The 22,199-nt window shown below is 33.5% G+C and overlaps 7 protein-coding genes across 7 annotated transcripts; 2 read left to right on the top strand and 5 right to left on the bottom strand.

Moving 5' to 3' along the window:
• The first annotated feature begins 23 nt into the window (after positions 1–23).
• Positions 24–790, top strand: MONOS_12478 (Transport protein particle (TRAPP) component Bet5). The gene is made up of 4 exons (XM_067865102.1): positions 24–208; positions 293–328; positions 383–493; positions 543–790. Exons 1-4 carry the CDS (start codon positions 39–41, stop codon positions 667–669), a joined length of 444 nt encoding a protein of 147 aa, XP_067725677.1. The 5' UTR covers positions 24–38; the 3' UTR covers positions 670–790.
• Positions 750–4,741, bottom strand: MONOS_12477 (putative RINT-1 / TIP-1 family; the record flags this gene model as incomplete). Its single annotated transcript, XM_067865101.1, has 8 exons — positions 750–1,035; positions 1,103–1,235; positions 1,332–1,446; positions 1,522–1,579; positions 1,847–2,019; positions 2,115–3,338; positions 3,458–4,670; positions 4,722–4,741. The coding sequence occupies 8 exons, from the start codon at positions 4,739–4,741 to the stop codon at positions 873–875; spliced, it is 3,099 nt and encodes a 1,032-aa protein (XP_067725676.1). The 3' UTR covers positions 750–872.
• Positions 4,742–5,431: 690 nt separating this feature from the next.
• Positions 5,432–7,118, bottom strand: MONOS_12476 (Replication factor C subunit 3, RFC3; the record flags this gene model as incomplete). Its single annotated transcript, XM_067865100.1, has 5 exons — positions 5,432–5,599; positions 5,693–5,837; positions 5,932–6,439; positions 6,545–6,854; positions 6,921–7,118. The coding sequence occupies 5 exons, from the start codon at positions 7,116–7,118 to the stop codon at positions 5,432–5,434; spliced, it is 1,329 nt and encodes a 442-aa protein (XP_067725675.1).
• An 81-nt stretch (positions 7,119–7,199) lies between these two features.
• Positions 7,200–7,906, top strand: MONOS_12475 (putative protein BOBBER 1; the record flags this gene model as incomplete). Its single annotated transcript, XM_067865099.1, has 2 exons — positions 7,200–7,266; positions 7,324–7,906. 2 exons carry the CDS (start codon positions 7,200–7,202, stop codon positions 7,803–7,805), a joined length of 549 nt encoding a protein of 182 aa, XP_067725674.1. The 3' UTR covers positions 7,806–7,906.
• A 5,181-nt stretch (positions 7,907–13,087) lies between these two features.
• MONOS_16510 (uncharacterized protein) lies at positions 13,088–14,818 on the bottom strand (the record flags this gene model as incomplete). Its single annotated transcript, XM_067869417.1, has 1 exon — positions 13,088–14,818. One exon carries the CDS (start codon positions 14,816–14,818, stop codon positions 13,088–13,090), a length of 1,731 nt encoding a protein of 576 aa, XP_067725673.1.
• Positions 14,819–19,042: 4,224 nt separating this feature from the next.
• On the bottom strand, positions 19,043–19,405 carry MONOS_11740 (uncharacterized protein; the record flags this gene model as incomplete). Its single annotated transcript, XM_067864304.1, has 1 exon — positions 19,043–19,405. The coding sequence occupies one exon, from the start codon at positions 19,403–19,405 to the stop codon at positions 19,043–19,045; it is 363 nt and encodes a 120-aa protein (XP_067725672.1).
• A 1,954-nt stretch (positions 19,406–21,359) lies between these two features.
• Positions 21,360–22,138, bottom strand: MONOS_16751 (DNA replication complex GINS protein PSF3). The gene is made up of 3 exons (XM_067869625.1): positions 21,951–22,138; positions 21,534–21,873; positions 21,360–21,482 (listed from the first exon to the last, which is right to left on the bottom strand). Exons 1-3 carry the CDS (start codon positions 22,071–22,073, stop codon positions 21,382–21,384), a joined length of 564 nt encoding a protein of 187 aa, XP_067725671.1. The 5' UTR covers positions 22,074–22,138; the 3' UTR covers positions 21,360–21,381.
• Between the last annotated feature and the right edge of the window lie 61 nt (positions 22,139–22,199).

Raw genomic sequence — 22,199 nt, 5'->3', positions numbered from 1 at the left:
TAACAAATTATTCATAACCCTTTAGAAGAGTTCGAAAGATGCCTCTATTTTCTTTTTTTATTTTCTCTCCTCAAGGAGAGTGCATATACTCAAAAGAGTATCCTCAAATTACTGCTACTGTTCCGCAGACGTCGACAAGTAGTTGGAAACTTTTAATTGGTTTACTGATGAATCTGAAATTTCTGACTTCCGAGATAAATCCTCGAGCGTATGGAGCTTCATTTGTTCATAATCCTTTCATAAATACAAAATGTTGTAATTATTAATTTCCTCTTAAATTTTTTTGTTTCAGCTCAACATTTCCTCACACTTCACTTCATTGTTATAGGTATGCTGTTGAAATTTAAAAATGAGAATCAATTTTTTAATATCATGATTTTAGCACTAAAGAATATAAAATTCATTGTTACGAGACGCTTCCAGGAGTTCGTTTTGTTGTTTGTACTGATTCTACAACAAAAGATTTGAGAGGTGATTTAATGTACATTTATTCGTATGCAATTTTTTTTATATTTTGAATGATGTTAACATGCATTATTCAGTAATCTTTATGTAGAATATGTCATGAAGAATCCTTTCTACACACCTGGAGAATACATTCGTTGTATTAAATTTGAAGAATTGCTTGATGAAAAGCTTCGAAGCCTTCCTTGCTTTTCTAGGCCTTGAAGTTTAATTTCTAAGTGTTTTACAAAATGTTTGTTTAATTGGAATTGTGTGATTTTGGATTATTTGGGTTGTGTTGTTTCTTTTACATGGAAATGGATAAAGACATCAAAACAACTCCAAATTCGACTATTATAAATTCATTTTAATAAAACTAAAAATCAACAAATAATACCTAAACGCAAATAAAACGTAAAATATTGTTTTCAATTTGCATTTCTCCTTGCTGCAATTTTTTCAGCTTCTGCAACAGTGATATTGGTAATTCCTAAGTCATCGAGTGTTCTCTCTTTAAACTGTTGACTTTGTTTTGGAAATGAAACAAGAAGGGAGTATTGTGTGGTCAGCAAAGTCAATGCGTCTGATACTCTAAAAATAAAAGAAGGAATAATTAGGCAAACAATAATTTCTCAAATAAAAATAGAGAGTTATATACTTTGGAAACAAGTTCATTGGATTCTGTGTAAATGGTAAAAATGTGCTTGAAACAGCCATGAAATCGTTCATGAACTTTGTTGCACCAGTTGCACTGAGGTAAAGATCTCGTCGTGTTGTAAGGAATTTTATCCCTTTAAATAAGGAAAAAAAAATAGCGAAGTAAGACAAGCATTTCAAATGAAATTTCAAGAATAATCTTTTTAAAAATAAATATAAATTTTGCAAACAAGATTCGTCAATCAAAGATGCAACGGTTGTCCAAAAGAGCTTCAGGAGTGATGGATAAAGATATCCCTTGAGCAGCTGGAATGATTCTGTCAATGTTGACATTCCAACAGAAAGCTAATTACGAAAGGGAAAAAAAAGGATATTTTAATTTTTTAAAATATTTTGCATAAACAAAGAGAATAAGCACACTTCTTGGGCCACTTCGTTCATTGCTTTTTGTGGAACAGCAATTCCTGTGAAAAGAGGACTGAAGAAAACAATCCCAAATGTGAACCGTGTTTGTAATTTCGAAGAAATAATGTAAAAAGAAAAAAGAAAGAAAGAAAGAAAGAAAAAGAAAAAGAAAAAGAAAGAAAGAAAAAAAGAAAAAAAAGAAAGAAAAAAAGAAAAAAAGAAAAAAAGAAAAAAAGAAAAAGAAAGAAAGAAAAAGAAAAAGAAAGAAAAAAAAGAAAGAAAGAAAAAAAAAAAGAAAACACATTCTTCAAATCATTTATGGTATAATCCAATTTCGCACCTTTTCGCTTTGTAGCCGTCGATAGTCTGTGTGAACGTGTCTACAACATTCGTGCAGATTGCATTGATTGCTGTTCGCTTCAGCTCTTCCAACGAGTACAGCCACTTTCCAAAGATATTTTGTGATTGTGCTGCGCTTCTCGAACCAAAAGACGATGCAATAGACAAAAGATGCTAAAGTAATAAAACAAAGTTTAATAGAATGAAAGTTTAAAATAACAATAAACATTAATAAGAATGCCACATAAAACAACTCAAAATCTTCATACTGGTTCGTTTCCAGTCCGAGTGATGCAGTCACACAGCATTTGAAGTGTGTTTGGGAGGATGATAGCATCGCGATTGAGCTTATTCGCCATATGCAGCGGTGGTGCAGTGGCGTGTGACAGAAAAGCAGAAGGAGATCTGATGGGCGAATACAACAGAGGAGAAAACGAGATTTTTGACGAGTTGAACGCCGACAGTGAGCTCAACTGCGGCACAAAGCACAACTCAGACGGAGAAGACGAAGAAGAAGAAGCAGACTCTGAAGACATGTGTCTCTTTGGTACAGTCGAAGGGTATTCGACAAGTGACGGGACTGCCCCAAACGCTGTCCGCAGCGCCATCTCGTTGTCCACATCTGAGCGCTGCTTCGCTCCCTTCGGCATAGTCACAGCCATGTGCCTGACGAGATACGTGCACCGCTTCTGCAAGCGGCTGAGGAGCGGCTGGAGGATCGACCGCACAAACACCCGCTGCGAGTCGAACGACGGAAGCTCCCGCAGCACCGCGCAGCAGCCGTCTGTCCACATAATCTGCCACTCCACAGCAAACTTCGCAGTGCGGTACGGATCAACCAGGATGTCGCACCCGGGGCACAGATAGAGCGGGTCTTTGAAGATCGCGTTCTCGCGCTCAAAGAGCCGCTGCTTCACAATCATCATCCACGCGCCAAACAGGGCTGGGGAGGAAGAAAGCACAGAAAGAACAGAAAGCGAAGATGCAGAAGGGTTTGTTGAAGGAATGTTTTGTGTTGCAAGAGGAAAAGCGGGAGATGAAGCAGGAGACGGAAGAGGCGACGAGTAAGGTGTGGTTGAGGGAGTGCCAAACAGCGCTGACAATCCAGATGGCGAGGAAGCAACCATTGCCGTGGTGGCATCATCAATCATTGTGTGAGATATTCCTAGCTCTTCGTTCAGCTTCCGCTCGAAGTCGAACATTTCAGCCACGATGTTGATGGCAAGGCCCATTGCTTCCTGCTGTGTGTATTCTGCAAAAAAGCGGGTGAGCGTGGCCTGGCTGCTGATGAATGAGGCCATCTGCAGCGGCGCTGTGATCTGAAGAACAAACTCGTCTTCTTCAGAGACGCTGGCCGCATCGTCCAGCGAAGAAGGGGCTGGGGTTGAATCTGGCGAAGACTGCACAAGAACCCCTGTTCGCTTTAAAAGGACAGATAGAACTTGGTTCAGCCGCTGCTTGATCGGGCTGAGGACAAGCGAAACGAGAAGTGTCTGGTTTTGTTTGGGTTCAATAAAAACATAACAAAACAATTATATTATTCATGAAAAGAGGAAAGGCAAAAAGATAAATAACTTCTACATAAGCAGAACTTGAATGATAGAACACAAACCCAAGCATCGCAAGTGAAATCAAACGAATTTGATTGCATTGTTTTCTTTGGACTTTGTTCTTGCTTCTTTGTCTGTGCTTGTTTAGCTTCTTTTAAAATATCAGTCATCTCCCCAACAAGCAGCGGACGTATCTTCTTCAGAATCTGCAGTGTTTGCTGCATCATCAATTCTGGATGATCGGGAGCTCTGGTGAAATGGGTGTGGTCGTTGGACGGGAGAGCGGAAGATGATGAAGAAGATGTGGAAGAAGAAGAAGAAGAAGAAGAAGAAGATGATGATGATGATGATGATGATGATGATGATGATGAACTTGAAGTTTGCTTTGTTTTTTTGAGATGAGGTGGAAGATCGATTCCTTCAAGCAGAGATGATTCTTCTTCCTCTTCTTCTTCTTCGTTTCTGTTGTCTGTTTTTGTGGATGTTGGATCATCGGCACAGAAGAAAAATATTGTTCGATCAATCAGCGGCTCTGCAAGCAGCGCAATTGGCAGAGGAAGAGAGGAAGAAAGGAAAGGTTTGGACAGCTCTGAGAATTGGAAAGGTGATTGATTTTCATCTTTGAATTGAGAGGAAGAAGAAGAAGAAGCAGAAGAAGCAGAAGAAGCAGAAGAGTTGATAGAAAAATGAGGTGGAATAGAAATTGAATTGGCTTGCGAGATGATTACCTGAACTTTAAGAAGAATAAGAGAAAGGAGATGAAGACTTTTCTGAAGTGCAATGGACAAAGATTCTTGTTGTGCTTGAGCACCTGAGTGGATATTGCTTTCATCTTCATCTTCATCTTCATCGCCTTCGCTTTCGTTTTCGGACAAGTTAGATGATTCATCTTCTTCTTCCTCCTCATTCTCTGAATCCTTCTCCTTTAATTTAAGTGGTTTATGTTTTGCTTTAGATGAATCCTTCGCCTTCTCTTTTTTCTCTTTCAGTTTGCTTTTGTGTTCTTCTTCATCTTCTGTATCAGATTCTGATTCTTCTTTTTCGTGTTTTCCAGAGCGCATTCTCTTGGGTGTTTTTGTTCTTTTTCTCAAAGCGCTTTCATCTTCTGATGGACTATTAACAGCTATTGACGAAATTGATTCTTTTGTCTTAGATTTTATCGATTTATTCTTTGCTGATTGTATGTTTGATGACTTAGTGTTTGCATTTATATTTTCAGTCAACATCATTGGATTATTTGGATAACGTGCTCGTCTCAATAAATGCCGAAAGTCTCTGAAAAAAGAATAAACGTATGACATTCAAATAATAGATAATTTTTCAAACTCAGAATATCTTTTTAGCATGGAATTTCCTAATGTTATGAGTGATTCTTTACTGCTTGAAATGAGAGGAGAATCCGGCGAATACTCAATAAGTTTCTGAAGTTGAACATTTAGCTGTACGAGAAAATCTAGTGCTGTAACTCGCTCAGAAAATTCTTCAGAATTATTTCGCTGCTTAATGGAATCGCTAACAATGTTTATTGAAAAAATTATATGTCAAAAATCTTTTGTTTTCAAACATTATTTTCAAAATCTCTTTTCCAATTGCGTCAACCTGCTTCTTTCGTTCTTCTTCTTCTCTAATTTTTTTTTCGTCAGCTTCCTTTTTCTAAGAACATTCAAAATAATGTTGTAAAATAAAAGCGTTTTGTTAAAAATTACAAATTTCAACAAATATACTTGCTGTTCGATGGTTGCAATTGTTAGCGAGACTTCTTCCAACAATTTATCAACATTCTCAAGTGTTAAATTATCTCCGTCAAGGTGTGAATTGAGAAATTCCAATTCCATATCCAATTTGATCAGTTGATCATTAAAATAACATTAATTACATAAAAATTGATTTATGAAGTATTTAGAATTTATTCGATTGGAAAATGAGGTGTTTTATGCTGAAGTGAAAATTGTGATGTGAATGAAAAATTAAAGGCAATGTAAGTGAAATTTTTTCTGAAAAGATTGAGAGATAATTGAATAAAACAAATTTCGAACTTATGAAAGCAATGAAGATGGTGAAGATGTAAATGAATCAGAAGCAGGATGGTCAATGGTACGACGCGGAAATGCACCAAGCAAAAACGCTTTTTGTATGGCCATATATTTTGTGATAAATGCTTCAATATGAATGATTGGTTTCGTACCTAATTGACAACGATGCTCCTATATAATTGAAAGAATTAAAAAGAAGATTTTAAAGGAAATTATAAGTTTTTATAATAAAAGGTATTTTTAACATTAATTATGAATTCATACAAAGAACCCAGCCCAGTAAGCTATTTGATCTTTGATAGAGCCATCGCTCAGCTCCCATAATTTACTGCTCAGGCGTTGCATAATGACATCTGCAGGAATGCAATTTACAAGCAATTCATAAAGTTTTTTCCGGACTTCAAGAACTCTACAGTTATAAAAAGAAAAATGTTATTCATGAAGAATTCATAAAGTCGGAAAGAACACAAATTGCAATTAATATTTCAAAAATGGTGACACACTGTTTCGCACTTTGTTCCGCTGCAATCGACTTCGCAATGTCTTCGACAGCCACTTCCCAATCTGGAACAGGAATCATCATCGATCCTTCGAGAACAATCCCCGATGAGCCTCCTCGCGAAGACGAAGCAGAAGGACTTCCACCTTTCACAGCACGGCATGCATCAAGCATCAGCAGCGCTCGACGCAAATTGCCTTCACTCTGACGTGCAATATTTTTTGCCAGTTCAGGTGAGACTGCTGGAACTCCTTTTGTGGAAGACGAAGAAAAGCTTGAGCTTCCTCCACCAAATTCGCTTTCCCCGACTTTCTGAAGAATCGATACTATTTCTTCATCTGTTGGAGCAGAGCATCGAATCAGCAGGCAACGAGAAATCAGTGGAGGAATAATCTTCGATGTTGATTCGCAGATCAAAATAAGTCTGCACGTCGCCATGTATTTTTCCATTGTTCGCCTAAGCGCATGTTGAGCTTGTTTTGACAAAAGATCTGCCCCAGACAAAATAACAACTTAAAAATGAAATAAAAATATTTTCCCAATTGTATATAAGAATGAAGGTAATTTTAATAAAAGTGATGAAATTCAATAATATTGAAATAATCAATGTTTCAAACTTTTGAATAATCCTTTTGAGTCAGTAGTGGTTGTTGTAGAGCTTGAAGATTTATCTGATCCATCAATTTCCATAGCATTTTTGTCTTTTTCTGCTGGCATTGAAGAAAATAGCCCTTGGGATCCTGTCGATTCTGTAACATCTAAAGGAAGCGATTGAGCAACTTCTTTAATTAACTCCATAACAACAAATCTATCTGCACTTCCCGCATCTGAAGGGCTAACTTCGATGTGGTGAGGTGAAGAAATTAACGTGATTTCAAAAGTAGAAGAAGATGTTCCTTTTTTCAATTGTCTCGTTTCAACAACCAGCTAAGCGGATTAGATGCAATATATCGGGGGAAAAACTTTAAAAAATGAAATGTTTATTCATCAAACCTTATCGATAGAAGGCCCAAAAACAGAACGAAGTAAAACCATGACACGTGTCTTTTTTCCACATCCAGGTGGTCCATAAAATAATAAATGGGGGAAATCACCTTCTGAAGCCATCTTCTGCAATCTTTTTGCTAGCGGTACGTTAAAATCTAATTGATCCGCGTTTGTTGGTCGATATTTATCAATGAGCAGAGCCATCTTGAAATAAACGCTTTTAACAAAGGGATATTTTGATCTATCATTATTGTTCAATTTTTTTGTTTTCAATTCTTTTCTTGAATGTCCGCAACACCAATTGAAAACACAGAATCTCCATCATCATCTGTATCATCTTCTTTGAAGAAAGGTGAGTTTGCATTTTCATTTCACAAAAAATAATGAAATTTTTTTAAATTATGCATAGCACCTTACACTTGGACTCAAACACTACGAGATATGACTTTGGAAATGAAAGTGCCTAAAGGAACTCCTCCCAAGCAATTGGATATCAAAATAGAAACGAAACATCTTTTTATTGCGGTTAAAGGACAACCTCCAATTCTTGATGCAGATTTTACAGAGCCAGTTATTCCGTCCGAATCAAGCTGGCAACTGGAAGAAAGAGAGAATCTGACACTGTTCATTCAAAAAAGTGGAGATCAGAGATGGTGGAAAAGCCCTTGTGTTGGGTTTGAAGAAGTTGATGTAACGAAAATTGAGCCAGAAACATCTAAATTGAGTGATCTAGATCCAGAAGCTCGTTCTCTCGTTGAAAAAATGATGTATGATCAGGAAGCTAAAAGAAAAGGTCTTCCAACAAGTGAAGAATTGCAAAAGCAAGAAATGTTAAAGAAGTTTATGGCAGCACATCCAGAAATGGACTTTTCACAATGTAAATTTGGTTAATTTCATTACAGTCAAATGTTAAAATTTTTGTTTTATTTTATTATCATTCATAATACTTTTGTTTTTAACATTCGAAAAAGTGAAATTTTGGAAAACATCATGAATAAAAAGTTTGTAACCTTGATAATTTTTAATTTTATCAACGATGAAATAAAAATTTTTATTACTCAAATTGTTTTGAAAAAGAAATTAGTTTCTAAAATTTTGAACAGTTTCTTTTTTGATAAATAAATCACGTTTTGATACTTATTTGAATTTGTTATTTGGGATAAATTTTTTGTATTTATGAAAAAAAGAACAATTTGTTTCAAACTTTTTCTTCAATCAAATCATAATTAATCTTCCATAACTTAGCCTTCGCAACTCAAAAAATTAACATGTTTGCTGTCGATTGACCGGGAAATCTCTTATCGAGAAATTGATGCAAATAAAAATTTTCAATTTTTTTATCGTAATTGGATTTCAGTCAAAGAAAATATAATAAATCAATTTTTTTTACAATATTTTTTGTTGAATATCATATTTTTTTATTAAATAAGAATTAATTTAAGATTTTTAAAAACATATGGGACAATATTTTTGCAATTATGAAAAAAACTGAGATTTGTTCCAAACTTTTTCCACAACCTTATCATGAGAAATCTTGCATTCCTATGTCAAAAAAATACAGAAAAATTCAAAAACTGAGAAAAATATTTGTTAGAGAAGAATAGAACAAAATTCAGAAAGCAAAAAATTTTATTCCATATCAAATAATATCGTCTGTTCTGTTCAAAAATGATTTCCTCGATGTGATTCCATTTACAAATGCAATCTTGCTTTGAAATGAAAAAGTACTCGAAACGCAATATACATTTTATTTTTCCATATTAAAAACCAAAGGTATTAGCTCTCGTTTTTATTTTATTAAAAACTGGGTGATAAAATATGTAATCATATTTTTTCGTTAAAAAATCATGGTTTATAATTTTGTTGGCATAATGAAACTTAAAGGACATCAATGAAACCTAATAATATTCATTAATTTTTGTTATACTGTTCTTTGAGTTTTTATTTAAATTGAGGGTAGTTTATATGTATAAAATAAATGGATAAATAAACAATGAAGTTTTTGAAAAGTTATAAAAAATAGACGAAACTTAGAGTGTTAAAAACACACTCAATTTTTTATCCTCAAATTTTGTCTCTTTTAAGCCTGTGTTACAAGTGAAAAAATCCCTCGTCACGTCCGTCAAATTGAATTACTCTTGTCAAAGAAAAAAATTAATTTGAAAAAATAAAATTTTTTATCATTGTTTTTAATAATACCAAAAATATTTCAATTAGGAAAAAATTTGAAATTTTCAGTATTTAAAATTTTATAAAATTTTATATATATATTGCCGAAAAACCCATTACAATATCTTTTTTGATTTAAGAGAAAAAATAGACTTTTTCACATTTTCTTAAATTAAAATGTCTTAATAAATAGTTTTAATGTTTGCATTTTCACATTCTTTGTTATCACCGATTGCTCAAACTTTTTAAATCTGTTTTTCTCCTTTGAATTTATAAGAAATGTTATTCTCAATTTTTTTCGTTGGTTAAATGAAATCCATTTTTATTTTTATACGAATTCGATTTGAACTTATTCTATTTGAAAAAGAACATATTATTACATTTCAATTCGCGTTTCAAAATCAATTTATTTTAAACTTTTTGTTTGTTGTTTTTATTAGCTTTGAAAAGGCAAAATTTTATGAAGAGATTAATGTCAAAGAAAAACATAAAATGCCTTCAAACTTTAAAACTTAAGAATCAACCAAAAATGTTTGTTTTTTTATATGGAACTAAAAACTTCATTGTATCTTCATTAAAACTCATTAATCCTATGATTTTTCATTGTGAAAATGCTAACATTTTGTTAAGTTGAAAATAAATTTTCCTTTATAATATAAATTAATGTGATATTATGTAATTAATGAAGAGTAAAGAAACAAAGCAAAATACACCAACACATTTTTTAAAAACTGATAGAATTGTCGTGTTATCGAATCTAATTTTCATACCAATAAATAATACCATATTGTTGGGAAAAAAAAAGAAAAAATGGAAAAAGAAAAGCCCAAGAAGTTTTTCTTCAAAAAGTTTATGATTTTTTTGATTCAACACAAAAACGAAATATTCATCACAAGTCGAACTTCTTATTTCTTTCTTTTTGGTATAAACAATGAACAGGCATTTGTGAAAAAAACAAATATGCGAACAACCTTCTTTCGCTTATCAACTTTCAATTATTCTTCCTTCTATTTTTCTTTCTCCTCCTTTTCTTCTTTCTCTCCTATTCTTCCTCAGCATCCATTCTGTCATCTTTTCCACAGCATTTTCGCTCCAACGCACGCATAGCCACCATTATCTCCTTACCTCCCTTCAATTTCTCTTCTTGCTCATCCAACAGGCGAATGAGGATCATCTCAGAATTGTATGAGCCATTCATTCATTTCGCCTATTACAGGCAACTCTTGAAACCCTCAAAGAAATAAGAACTTCCACCCATTCTGAACTCTTTCTTTTCTTCTTCCTCCTCTTCCTCTTCCTCTTCCTCTTCCTCTTCCTCTTCCTCTTCCTCTTCTTCGTCTTCGTCTTCCTCCTCAAATTCTTCTTCCTCCTCTTCCTCCTCATGTTCTTCTTCTACTTCTATTCTCAATCTCTTTCTTCTCCGTTTCATTAAACGATCATACAATTCTTCTTTTTTTCCCTCTTCTTCTTCTTCTTTTTCTTCTGCTTTAGCTTTTTACATCTTCAATGTTGAAGCTTCTTCCACATGAGTGTTTCCGACTAAACAACAACGAGAAGAAGTTCGAAGAAAGAGAAGAAAAAGAATGGTTCGAGAAACGGCATCTGAAAAATTTGCAGAAGCTGATGATGATCATCAGTTACAACAGTACAAGGGAAAGCGATGAAGATTTATATTAGATCTTCAGAACGCTCCATGGCCCGTTTGCCCATTCCCTGGTTTCTCTGTCGCCTTCACTCTTCCTCTCACAAGAGAATGAAGGCACAATATCCTTTGAACCATTGACGCACTCCGGCCTTGCATCTGCACTGCCTTCTGCTTCATCTCCAGAAAAGAGCGTTATTTTACTGCAAACAAATATCAGGATTATCAAGCCGACAAAAAACGGATCACTATTATATACTTCCTGCTTCTTCGAAATCATCGATGTCTTTTTCCTCATGAAAATCATTTTCAAAAGATCATTCTTCTTCTATATCATCATTGTTTTTTTTCTTTTCACGATTTTAATCGGATCACATCCACACCTTAACAGCATTCACTCCTTTGCACCTGACAAATCATTCGATCTCCAGCAATTATCATATTGATACTGAAACAATTGCAACAACCTGTCAAGCCGCTCTACCAAACATCCCGTGGAGCGACAACATCGATGAAAGCTGCAATAAAGACAGGGAAGAAGAAGAAGAAAGGCTAAATAGTGAAGACAGAAATTCGATCAGCGCAGAGATAGTGCAGAGTGAACAGTCGGAAGAGCCACTGATGAAGAAGTGTGAAGCTAAAGATATGGAGCCAAAATTCAAACATAAAAATCAATTACAGAATGAATCAAAAATGAAATCGAAGAAGAAAGAAAGGGATAAATCACATGAATGAAGAAAAGGCGGTGCAGAAGGAAAAGACGAAAATGAAAAAAAAAACGAGCAAGCTGTTTCTGAAAGACGATTTTGCAAGTGAAGGAGAAGCGCAAAGTGAATCGTTGTCAAACAGCTTTTTGCTAACACAACTTATTTTAGGGTGCGATGGGTGATGGCTCTTTGGCGAGTGAAGTGGGTCATTGCAGTTCAGAACACATTTAGATGAACTCGCATATCTCCATCTTAATCGCAGAGAATAATTAGCCTCCACTACGTAATATATAAGTTACTGTTGATTCTGAATTGTTTCAATACGTTGTTAGCATGGAATTCACACAATTTCCTTCAGTCTGTTCGATATAAGCAGCTACCTCCACACAACTCTCAGAGCTTCCTCCACTGTCTGTTCCTTCTTCATTCGATCAGCCTTTTCCATCGAGTCCTTTTCCATTATCGACTAAGTCTTCCTCAGTGCTTCCTCTCCCTTCATCTTTTTCTTTTCAATTGTTTTCTTTCTCTTTCTCTTCATTTGCTTCCACTTCATTCATTTCAAATCTTATTTCAGCTCAACAAATCACTACCACACTCTTCACTCACTGCACTTCGACTTTCTTCATTTTCCATCAACAAATCATGGTCCATCACTGAAGCTGAACAAAAACAAAGATAACAAAAAATGCAAAGAAATTTTGTTACTTCTTCAGACCCTCCTCTATTGCAGTACACTCCCTTGACACGCAGTGAAATGCTATTTCTTCGAAGCTGGTTCCAGCACGACCATTGAAACAACTTGTGTACTTGTTCTCGTTTATCCTCCACTTCGAGTCACAAGGCGTCAACACACTCGAAGACATTTTCTACGACATGCTTGGAGCAGAAGGCATCACACAGTGCTTTGTTCATCAGAGGGAAAAGATAATTGAGTCAAGCTGAATTCGATGAGGCTGCAGGACGCTGTTGAGAAATAGGCAAGGAAATAAATGATTGAAGACACAATTAACAATAAGCGTTTTTTGAAGAACCAGTTTGTGAAAAACACGTTTTCTCCTTCAATTACTTCGTCGTCTGCTTCTTTTTTTTTCCTTATCATAACAATCACTTACACCTCATTTTGTTTCATCCGCACATGGGTCATCCTCAGTTCTCTTGAACTCATTTGTTTTTTTCTTTGACGATCCATCTGTACAACCAATTCACAACCTGTGCTGCTCAAAATATCATCGCTTTTCATAAAGTTATTTCTTTGAAAAAAATTCACTCAAAATTATAAAGAAGATAATAAAAATGGAATAAAAGCATAAATACAATTGTTTGAAACATTTAGATCAAAAGTGAGCCATCTGTAATCTACAGATGAAATGTTTTTGTTTGTAAATGGATGAAGTGTTTTAAAGGGGATATGATTCACTCAAAGAAAAAAAGAATTTGAGAGTGTCATCTTTCCAAAATAAGTTTTCAACAAGTATTAATGTCCAAAAAAACTTCTTTTTGTAAAAAAAAAAATACAAGCAAAAATTTGTTGATTATGAAAAATTGAAGACTTTTTGTGAATTAAGGATTGTTACGTTTTAAAATCCAATATCAATAAATTATCTTCTATTCTGAAAATGCAACCTTTCCTATGCAATTGTGTCTTATATCTGGATTCATAAGAAAAGATAAAAAAAATTCAAAAACATATCAATAAATAAATAATAACTAACTTGTAATAATGCATTTAACGATTGAATGCTAAGGGAGCACCTTTTATCTCCAAGAATATTTTTCATTCTCGAAATCACTCTTTCGCAACTAACCTCACTGCATGGCGATGTAATTAGAGTCAGGCACAATCCAGCGTATTTAGTTTGAAGGTCTCCGTATGAGGAAAAAGCATTGTAAAAAATTTCCGAATCTTCTTCGATGACTGAAGATGAGCTTCCTTTTAAAAATCGTTGAAACAACTTGCAGCAACCGGATTTTATTTTTGGATCGTAATGTCCAATAACTTTATTTGCATATTTAGCAAACGAAGACAATAACCTGGGGAACCAATCTGTCAACAATTCTTTTTCAATCATTTTAATTGATTCTTCTTCTTTTTCGTATGATTGTTCTATGATCATTGACATTTTGCTTGTAGAAAATAGAATTTCCACCTCATCGAAAGATAAATTATCAATAATTTTTTCCTTATAAATGTCTGAATTTTCGTCATTTTCACAATCGCTGAGACTATCATCCATTGATATTTCTTCATCCATGAAAGTTGTGCATTCTCGATGATCTTCAATTTCTGAAGAAGAAGAAGAAGAGGAAGAAGAGGAAGAAGAAGAAGAAGAAGAAGAAGAAGGAAAGGAAGAAGAGGAGGAAGAAGAAGAAGAAGAAGAGGAGGAGGAGGAGGATGATATTGATGAAGATGATGAAGAGAAAGAAGAAGAAGATATTTCAAACATGTCATTAATCGCTTCATCCTCTGCTTCAAGAAGTCCATATTCATCATCAGTTTCCTCACTTAATTCATCCTTTTCACTTAAAGATGAATTTATTGAGGTTTCAAATTTTGATGAATCAAAATTTTCATTGATGATTTCAATAATTTGTAAAATATCTTCCAATTTTCTGTCGTGATCATTTTCACATTCCTCTTTTGTTTTTTTCGCCAAATATTGAGTCATACCCTCACAATTGTCGACATCGTTTGACAGTTCGTCGTCAAGGTTCCTGAAAGCTTGTGCTTGCCGTTCGCTGTCCAATGGAGAAAACATCCTTGTTGTTGAATGAAAACCAGAGGAATAAAAGCCCGAGAACATGTTTGAAGATGACATCAACGAAGATAAAGTGATTGCAGTTTGCGAACAATCGGACAGAGCAATATTCTTTCTTCGTCCTTTATTAAAAGAAGGTCGAGTTTCTGGATCATAATTGAATTTATCAAATAAATTAAAATACTTGAAATAATCAAAAGAAAACTGTTGTGAACGGTACTTTTGCATTCCTGTTGGCGTTAAGGCAAATGATAGCACTATAAGTTCTCCTTTTGTTCCAATCAAAAAGTAATTATGTAATTGAATTAAAAAGTTTGTAATAACATTGTGCCAAACTCCATGATTGAAAAAAGTATGTTTTGATAAACAAATGAAAAAACCTATTGCTTGCAAAATGAAAGGAAATACATTGCACAGTTTCGAGTGATTGTTTTCAAACTGAAGATGTAATCGAAATAATGGATAAAGAATAATTTCCAAACAAATGATACTCAACAAATCCTTTTCACTTAAAAACTTTTCGAATTTTATGACTTTGTGGTTTTTCCTAATAAATGAACAAACATAATACAAGCTGAACCATCTCGTGGGCACAAATGAAGGAATAGTTTTTCCTAATAGTTGTTTCATTCTTCTGGTATGGGCCAATTTTGTGAATTCTTGAATTTTGATAAGAAGATTTGAAAGAAATGGAACTTTTCTAAAAGAAGAGGAGATAACTAAATTTGTTAGATGATTGCAGCAGTAAATGTAAATAGGGACAACCAATGAAAATGATTTTTGAGTTACACTGTCTTTTTAACATTGGATAGAAATATTTTCAACAGCTTTTTTTTGAGCAGAAAAACCGTCACAGCAGAAACTTCTTATAAATGATTTGAAGGTTGAAAATTCATCAATCAGGCTGAAAATGAGTTGTTCGTATTCATGCGCAGTTGAACATGAAGGATATTAACCCCAGAAAAATGGAGATGATCGAAGTGATAGTGTTGCAACAGTCACAACCGTATTCTGTTTGTTTGCTGCAGTAGCTCCATCCAACAAAATACAAAGTCCGTTGTTTGTAATTCTTGTCTGCTTTTCCAGTTGCATTTGACTTTTTTGTTTCTGTACCATAAAACAGACTCTTCGCCTTGATAATTTTGGGAATATCGACGACACCGGAACAGATGGATTTTTTTGACTAATCTGAATTAATGAAGATATGAAATCATTTGTTTCTTTTGACGATGCCGAAAGAAAAGAAATGTTTGATTTGCAAATCATTTTCACATACAATTGTTCCAATTTAGATAATTGATCCGAAGAACCTGAAAAGCATTCCGTACACAATTTTCTTTGTTTGGTTCTCTGCAGTTTTTCCATCATGGTAGATATTTGATTTGAGTTAAGTATTAAGCAATGATGATTAGCTATTGTTGAATAATTTTTGCGACTTGAAACTCCGCATGGAAATCCATCCCTGCTGTTTGGGCATAAGTAATACTTATGCCAGTCTTTACTGGGTTCGCAGTTCTTGTCCACTTTGTAATAAGATATCCATAAGTTATTTTCCACAACTTCGAACGAAATTTTATCCATGAACTCATCTGATTTCTTTGGATGTTTGTAAACTTTTGTATATAATTAAAATAAAATTGAAATAAAAAATAAGAAAAAACATTTTTATCACTGAGCTGACATACCAGGACCAAAATTTGAATTACGTAGCAATTCCAGTTTAATAATTTGACAGTTCGCTTTTTGTAACTCTTTGATTTTTGCTTCAAAAGCTTTAGCCTTGAAAATATTTTTATAATGTGACAACAAAAATTATATTTCAAAAACTCAAACAATAAAAATATCAGACAAGCTGTCTTTGAGTCCTTCTTCAAGTGCATTTTGTTCGAGATCCATAGAATCTGCTGTGAGGGAACTGACGGCAGTTGACTCCATGTGACATTTTTTGATCCGAAAAATCCAATTGTGTCACAACGGTCAATTTCCCATAATCCGTTTCAAATCAATATATTATAAAATATTTTAATGTCAAATTATAATTCTAATTATTTCAATTGTTTCAACAATTTTTTTTTATTTTCTTTTTTTTTATTATACATATTGGTTTTTGTTTTGTTTTATTTCAGCAAGTCCGTCAATTCTTCAAATTTTAATTCTTTAAGTCCGTCAGTCATACAGGCTTAGTCTCTTTTTTGTAATATTTGCATTCATTCGTTAGGTGTCTTTGCAATTATACTCTTTTTTTATTCAAAAAAGTCTTATTTCGAGAGTATTATTTATTTGAAAATTTAAGATCAAAGTGATCCTAGGATCAATATTTTTTGATTAATAAAATTTCTTACTCAATTTAAAGTGTTTTTGAAATTTTTTCATGCTTTCATAACAAAGGGATTACAGTTGTCGAAAATAACTTCAATTTTTTCTTGGAGTGATAAAATTGTGAAAAATAACTGATGTGCTTTTAGTTGCAGTATGCCATTTTGTTTATAAAAATTTTCCTGTTGAACATAGAAAAGAGAGAAGTGCAATAAAAAACATTTCTGTCTTTCTTTTTCATCAATTATTAAATTTTGAAATTATTGAAAAACTATTTCTTTTCAAAAGCGAACATTTACGAAAATGGCAGTGAATTTTCAAAATAATTAAAACCCGAAAAAAGTTTCGGTTTGAAAAATAATCACCCATATGGGTAATTATCTTTGAAATCATATTTTATCTAACAAAAATATCGGTTCGAAAATTACACTTGAATATATGTAAATGAACCTTGAAAAATTATTGATCAATTTTTTTGACTTATAGACAATTTTTCCATTTCAAACTTAGGCTTTTGTAACGATTAATAAACATTTAATTTCGAAATGAAAATTATAAAGATAATAACAATGTATTTTCATAACAATAAACTCTCCAAAAAAAGTTATGATTTCGAAAATAATCACCCATATTTAAATTGTTAAACATAAAGAAATGTCGTATTGTTCAATTGAAAAAAGATATGTGACAAAAATGAAAAATTCACACCTGACAAGTTTTTCAATTGTGTCAACTTTTTAATGTGACTTTTAACTTAATTGGAACTTTTAAGGTTTTTGTTTCTTAACAAGTGAAAACCGCTGAATGGCTTTCTGCGCATTAAAAATCCTTTCTAACCAGTTTCATGCTATTTATTTACTGTTTTATTTTTTATTTTCCTTTTTCACATCTTGAGAAATTACGTATTTTTGCAAAATTTAATAGTTCTTTTTTTTTTGCCAACCAGGAAACGCACATGAAAGTTATGATTTGTTTTGAACAGCATTTGCTTCGAACTATCAACGTAAAATCCATTAATAAAGCAATTTCTTTTTTCTTAAATTTTTGACATTTCATTATTTTCACAAAGAAATAATAAGTTGAAATCAAGAATGTTGCAAAAAAAAATTGAGATGTCAAAAACAAATGGGGCAAAATATTTCTCTTCAGGCATTTTCATTGAAAAATTCTGCTCTTTTCATTGATTTTTTGAGATCAAAAAACACAATTAAAATGAGTCCATTTTTTGACATTCGTGAAATGTTGGAAAACTTCATATTATTATTTCAACGAAGCCTGTTTACGGTTATGCTAATCCAATCACTTGAAAATTTGAGAAAGTTTAATAAAGTTATGAGTGAAGCAATTTTTCAATGCCTTGTGCAAAAAAAGCTTGAAAGTCCATATTTTCCCCCATATGTTTTTTGCTTTTTTTCATTTCATACCACAATTATAAAAAAAAGATCTTTCTTTGAACAAAGTTACGATATGAAAAATAATGACCCATATTTTTTTCTATATAAAATTTCGAACTTTTGATTTTTAACATATGGCTGATCTTTTTTGAAATCATCCTTTCATTCGAGTTTTGATCAAAATTTTTTTCTCAATGGGATTCTGAAAAATTGAGTTTAAACTGAAAATTAAACATCTGCGTCACATACCTTTTGACGTGAACATTTTTGGAATGATGTGAAGTGACAGAAAATAATAACACTCAGTCATTTTAAACATTTATTTTGAAATTAAAAATTGTAATGCAAAGAAAATTTGACATATATTTATATTAATTTTTTATGATTTTGTGTGTCATAATAATATTTATTATTATTTTTTAGTTGTTCATTTTCAATTTAATAAAATGAACAATGGTTTGTGTAATGATCTTTTTCAAGTGGCAAAAATACCACATAACTAACGTCGCTGTCTGTCACTGACGTTATTAAAATCATTAAGTCATTTTTTTAAGTGGTTGTATTTCTCAGTTGAAAAATATTTTTATATAAAGTTACTGACTCTCCAAAGTCAAATAATTATTAGTATGCAAATTTATTTTTTCATTTTTCACACGATTTTTCTCATTCATTTGGATTTCAAAAGTTTAATCAATTTTAAGAAATGTTGTTAACTGATGAGATTCTTATTAAACACAAAAACAATTACAGAAGTTCAGATACTGAGTTTCAGATGCAAGCAAGTGGACGGGGGAAATATTGTGTGCTGCTGGGAGCGCAGAAAATGGGTTTTTCACGTTCATCGATGTGCAGATGAGCGACTGTGCAGTACACAAAAAGCTGCAGCTGGGGCTGGGGCTGGGGATGCGCAGGCAAAGCTTTATATGGAACTCAGTGGCTACGGGAAGTGAAATGTTTGTGGAGTGCCTGAACCTGTGAAGGCAGGTGCTCAACTTGGAGTTCACACTGACGAGCGAGCAGCATGAAAAAGCGAGCGGGAACAAGATCAGGGGATGCGATGAGCTTGTGGAATGTGTGGAGGAAAATGAGGTGGATCTATTTGATGTAATCCGGCTAAGATGGGAGAGGGAGTTGTTTGCATCTTTTATGGAAGGAGGCAGGGCATAGCAGAGGATGTGCAGGACGCTGGCGGTGGAGGCGAATCATATGTGTAATGAGGTGGAGAAGACGCTGCATTTGATAAGATATCTTCTGATATTTGCAGAAGAGAGTTGGATGTTGTGGACGCAGAGGATGAGGTTTCTTGTGGTTGAGAAGTGCGAGGTGAGTGGGAATGATCAGAGTCAGAACGAGCTGGACGTGATCTGGAGCGGAGTGCGCGTGTGGACGGTACCAGTGTGGGAGTAGCCTGTGTGTGCTTTCTACCATGCAGAGCTGTTTGATAGATCAGTGGGAGTTGGATGCAACTTGAGATTGCACGGAGGGACCTTGTGCAGTGTTTCCACATTTCAATTCACTTATGCGTTGGGCAGATAAGGAAGAGCGTGTGACGACATGCAAGTTTTATAACACAGGAAAGATCACCTAGCTGTCAGAAAACAGAAGGATAGGCTAGAAGGTGATAGAGGAGAGCTGGGCAGAAGAGGAGGCGCTGCACAGGCTGAGTATTAGAGCGAGGAGCGGACTGCGGAGTTGTGGGCAGGAGGTGAAGGAGAATAGTGAAGAACAGTGGAGGAACAAGATGAAAAAGGTAAGTTCTATGCGACAACAACGATTGTTCTGAAGTGGAAAGGTGAAGTGGCACATCGGAGGCAGAGTCGGAGTTTGGAGCAGAGAAGGAAGTGTGTCGGGTGAAGGGGAAGGAGCATGGGTGGTGGATGATGGAAGAGATTCTGGCAGGAGAAAGAGGAGGAGGAAGAGGGGAAAGCTCTGCGATAATTTTATCTCTGTTTGATGCATTGATTGAGCAGTGCCTGAGCATGGAGGAAGGAGAGCGGCCTTCGCTGAACGAGATCAAGCGGGAGCTCATGAACTCATTTGAGGTGTGGTCATAGGAGCTGAGCGGAGAGCATGCACTTGAGGATGACGAGGAAGAAAATGAGGAGGAGGAAGAAGAAGAGAAGGAAAAAGAAGAAGAAAGAGAAGGAAGATAAAGATAAAGTTAAAGAAATAGGAAGAAAATTAGATAGGTTGAAACGAATCAATTCGATGGAAACAAACTTTTCATTTGCACAAAGAAATTAGCAATCAGAAAGGAGAAGAGCAACAGTCAAATGAAAAAACAAAGAAAAAATTTAAAAGCCTGAAATCATTATGAACTTAAATTCAAATAGAAGTTTTTTTTTTTTTTGCATTTTTATAATTAAGTGTTTAATTTTCATTCATGGATAACAATTATCTCATGTCTATTTTTTTTTAAAGACGATATACTAAATGATTTTTTTGTGAAAATATACAATTGTTGAATAAAATGGAATAAATTGTCTTTTGCGAATTGCAAAAAAGCAGTATTAAAATCATGATAATTATGTCTTTCGAAGAAAAAACTTGTTGAACATGAAAAATCACTTAGGTTTAATGCTTTCATAAAATGAATAATAATAAAAAAGAGACACTGAAAACAAAGCTTAAAAAACATATTAAAATGAATTGGAAAATCTTGATGTTAATTTTCATAGAATTATATGATTTCAGTCAAAGTGTAAAATGGAAATTCAAAAAATAAATATTTAATTAACGTTAATAGATTGTGAATTGAAAGGATATTTTTGTTGAGAAAACATTGAATTATTGGAAAGTGTTTTATCCCTTTCTGAGCATTATATACAAAAATATAGTTTGTTTTTATCAATTAAAAAAAAAAAAAAAAAAAAAAGGGCCGGGCACTGATTGACTCTAGCCCACCTTTTTCAAGGTGACGCAGATGTTTACTGAAAATACTTATTGTTTATGATGCATTTATTGTAGAAACAAAATTCTCACAAAAATCCCATTGAGATAAAAATTTTGATCAAAACTCGAACGAAAGTGTGATTTCAAAAAGGATCAGCCATATTTCATTGAACTTGGTTGAAATATCCAAATATTCCAAATCAATATTTCTATAATTCAATGATGTTTTTCTATAAAGGTTCAAAAAATTTCGAACTGGAATAACTTTTGGTTTGACGAAAAATTGACACTGGAATTAAAAAATGAAACATTTTGTGATACTCAAAAACAATTTAACAAATGTAAAGAAATTATTAATAATAAAAAGTTAAATTGCTTTTCCAGGAAAGCATCAGTAGTATAGTGGCAGAATCGACGCCTCCCACGCGCCGGGCCCGGGTTCAATTCCCGGCTGATGCAACTTGTTTTTGAATTTTTTACCGAATAAATTTTTCTCCATAATAATTTTTACATAACTTAACTTTTCTTTGTTTTGTTTTTTTCAGTATAAAGAGAAAAAATACAAAATATTATCTGTTTATGGTATTTTATTTAATTCAATAACTCACTTAAAGGTGATGCAAGCATCTTCTTTCTTTTTCCAGATTTCCATTGATTATATTCTTCAATATGAGCTTTTGCCATGTGATAAACTTTTATGAAACAATACATTATTATTTTTTCACAAAAAATAAAATTCAAACCAATCTGTTCGCATCGAGCCATTCGCCCAACAACAGCTCCATCTTCTAATGGTTGCGGATTATGTCCTCGCTTATTTATTTCGAGATATCGTGTCTTCCAAATATTGCGGAGAAACCCTGGAATATCCATTTTTTTATCTGTTGTAATTTTTGAGACCTCAATTCCAAAATCATAAAAATAAGGAATTTGCTTAAAATCTATGTTAGATGGATCACTCTCCATAAAGCATTGTTGTTGGAGAGAAAATGAATCAGGAATTGGACATCTGAATAATTGTTCCATTGCCTTCATTTCTCTTGCAAGGTACAAAGGGGCTTGAAGAACAGACCCCTGCTTTAACTGAAAAGAAAATAAATAAAATAATTTTCAAAATAAAAATGACAATAAAAATGAACATAAAATTAACAGTTGCGAACATCTTCATTTGTGCTTGATTTAAATAATGATTCAATTAATGGAACATCAATTGTAAACGATATTGGAACAGTTTCCTCCAAAAATAGAATATCATTTATATCATAATAATTTCTTTCAATCATATAAGACCCACAGATGGTCAATTGAATAAAAACTCACAAAAACACTTAAAATCAATATTTAAGTTATGGTTTGTCATTTTCGGCACTTCTTTTTCAAATGCAAAACTTCGATTGAAGGAGAATGCA

This window comes from Monocercomonoides exilis (genome assembly GCF_001643675.1).
Source record: "Monocercomonoides exilis strain PA203 chromosome Unknown scaffold28-1221067, whole genome shotgun sequence".
NCBI lineage: Eukaryota > Preaxostyla > Oxymonadida > Polymastigidae > Monocercomonoides > Monocercomonoides exilis.
Note: the sequence above shows the minus strand (reverse complement) of the source record. Positions and strands in the feature narration are given on the sequence as shown.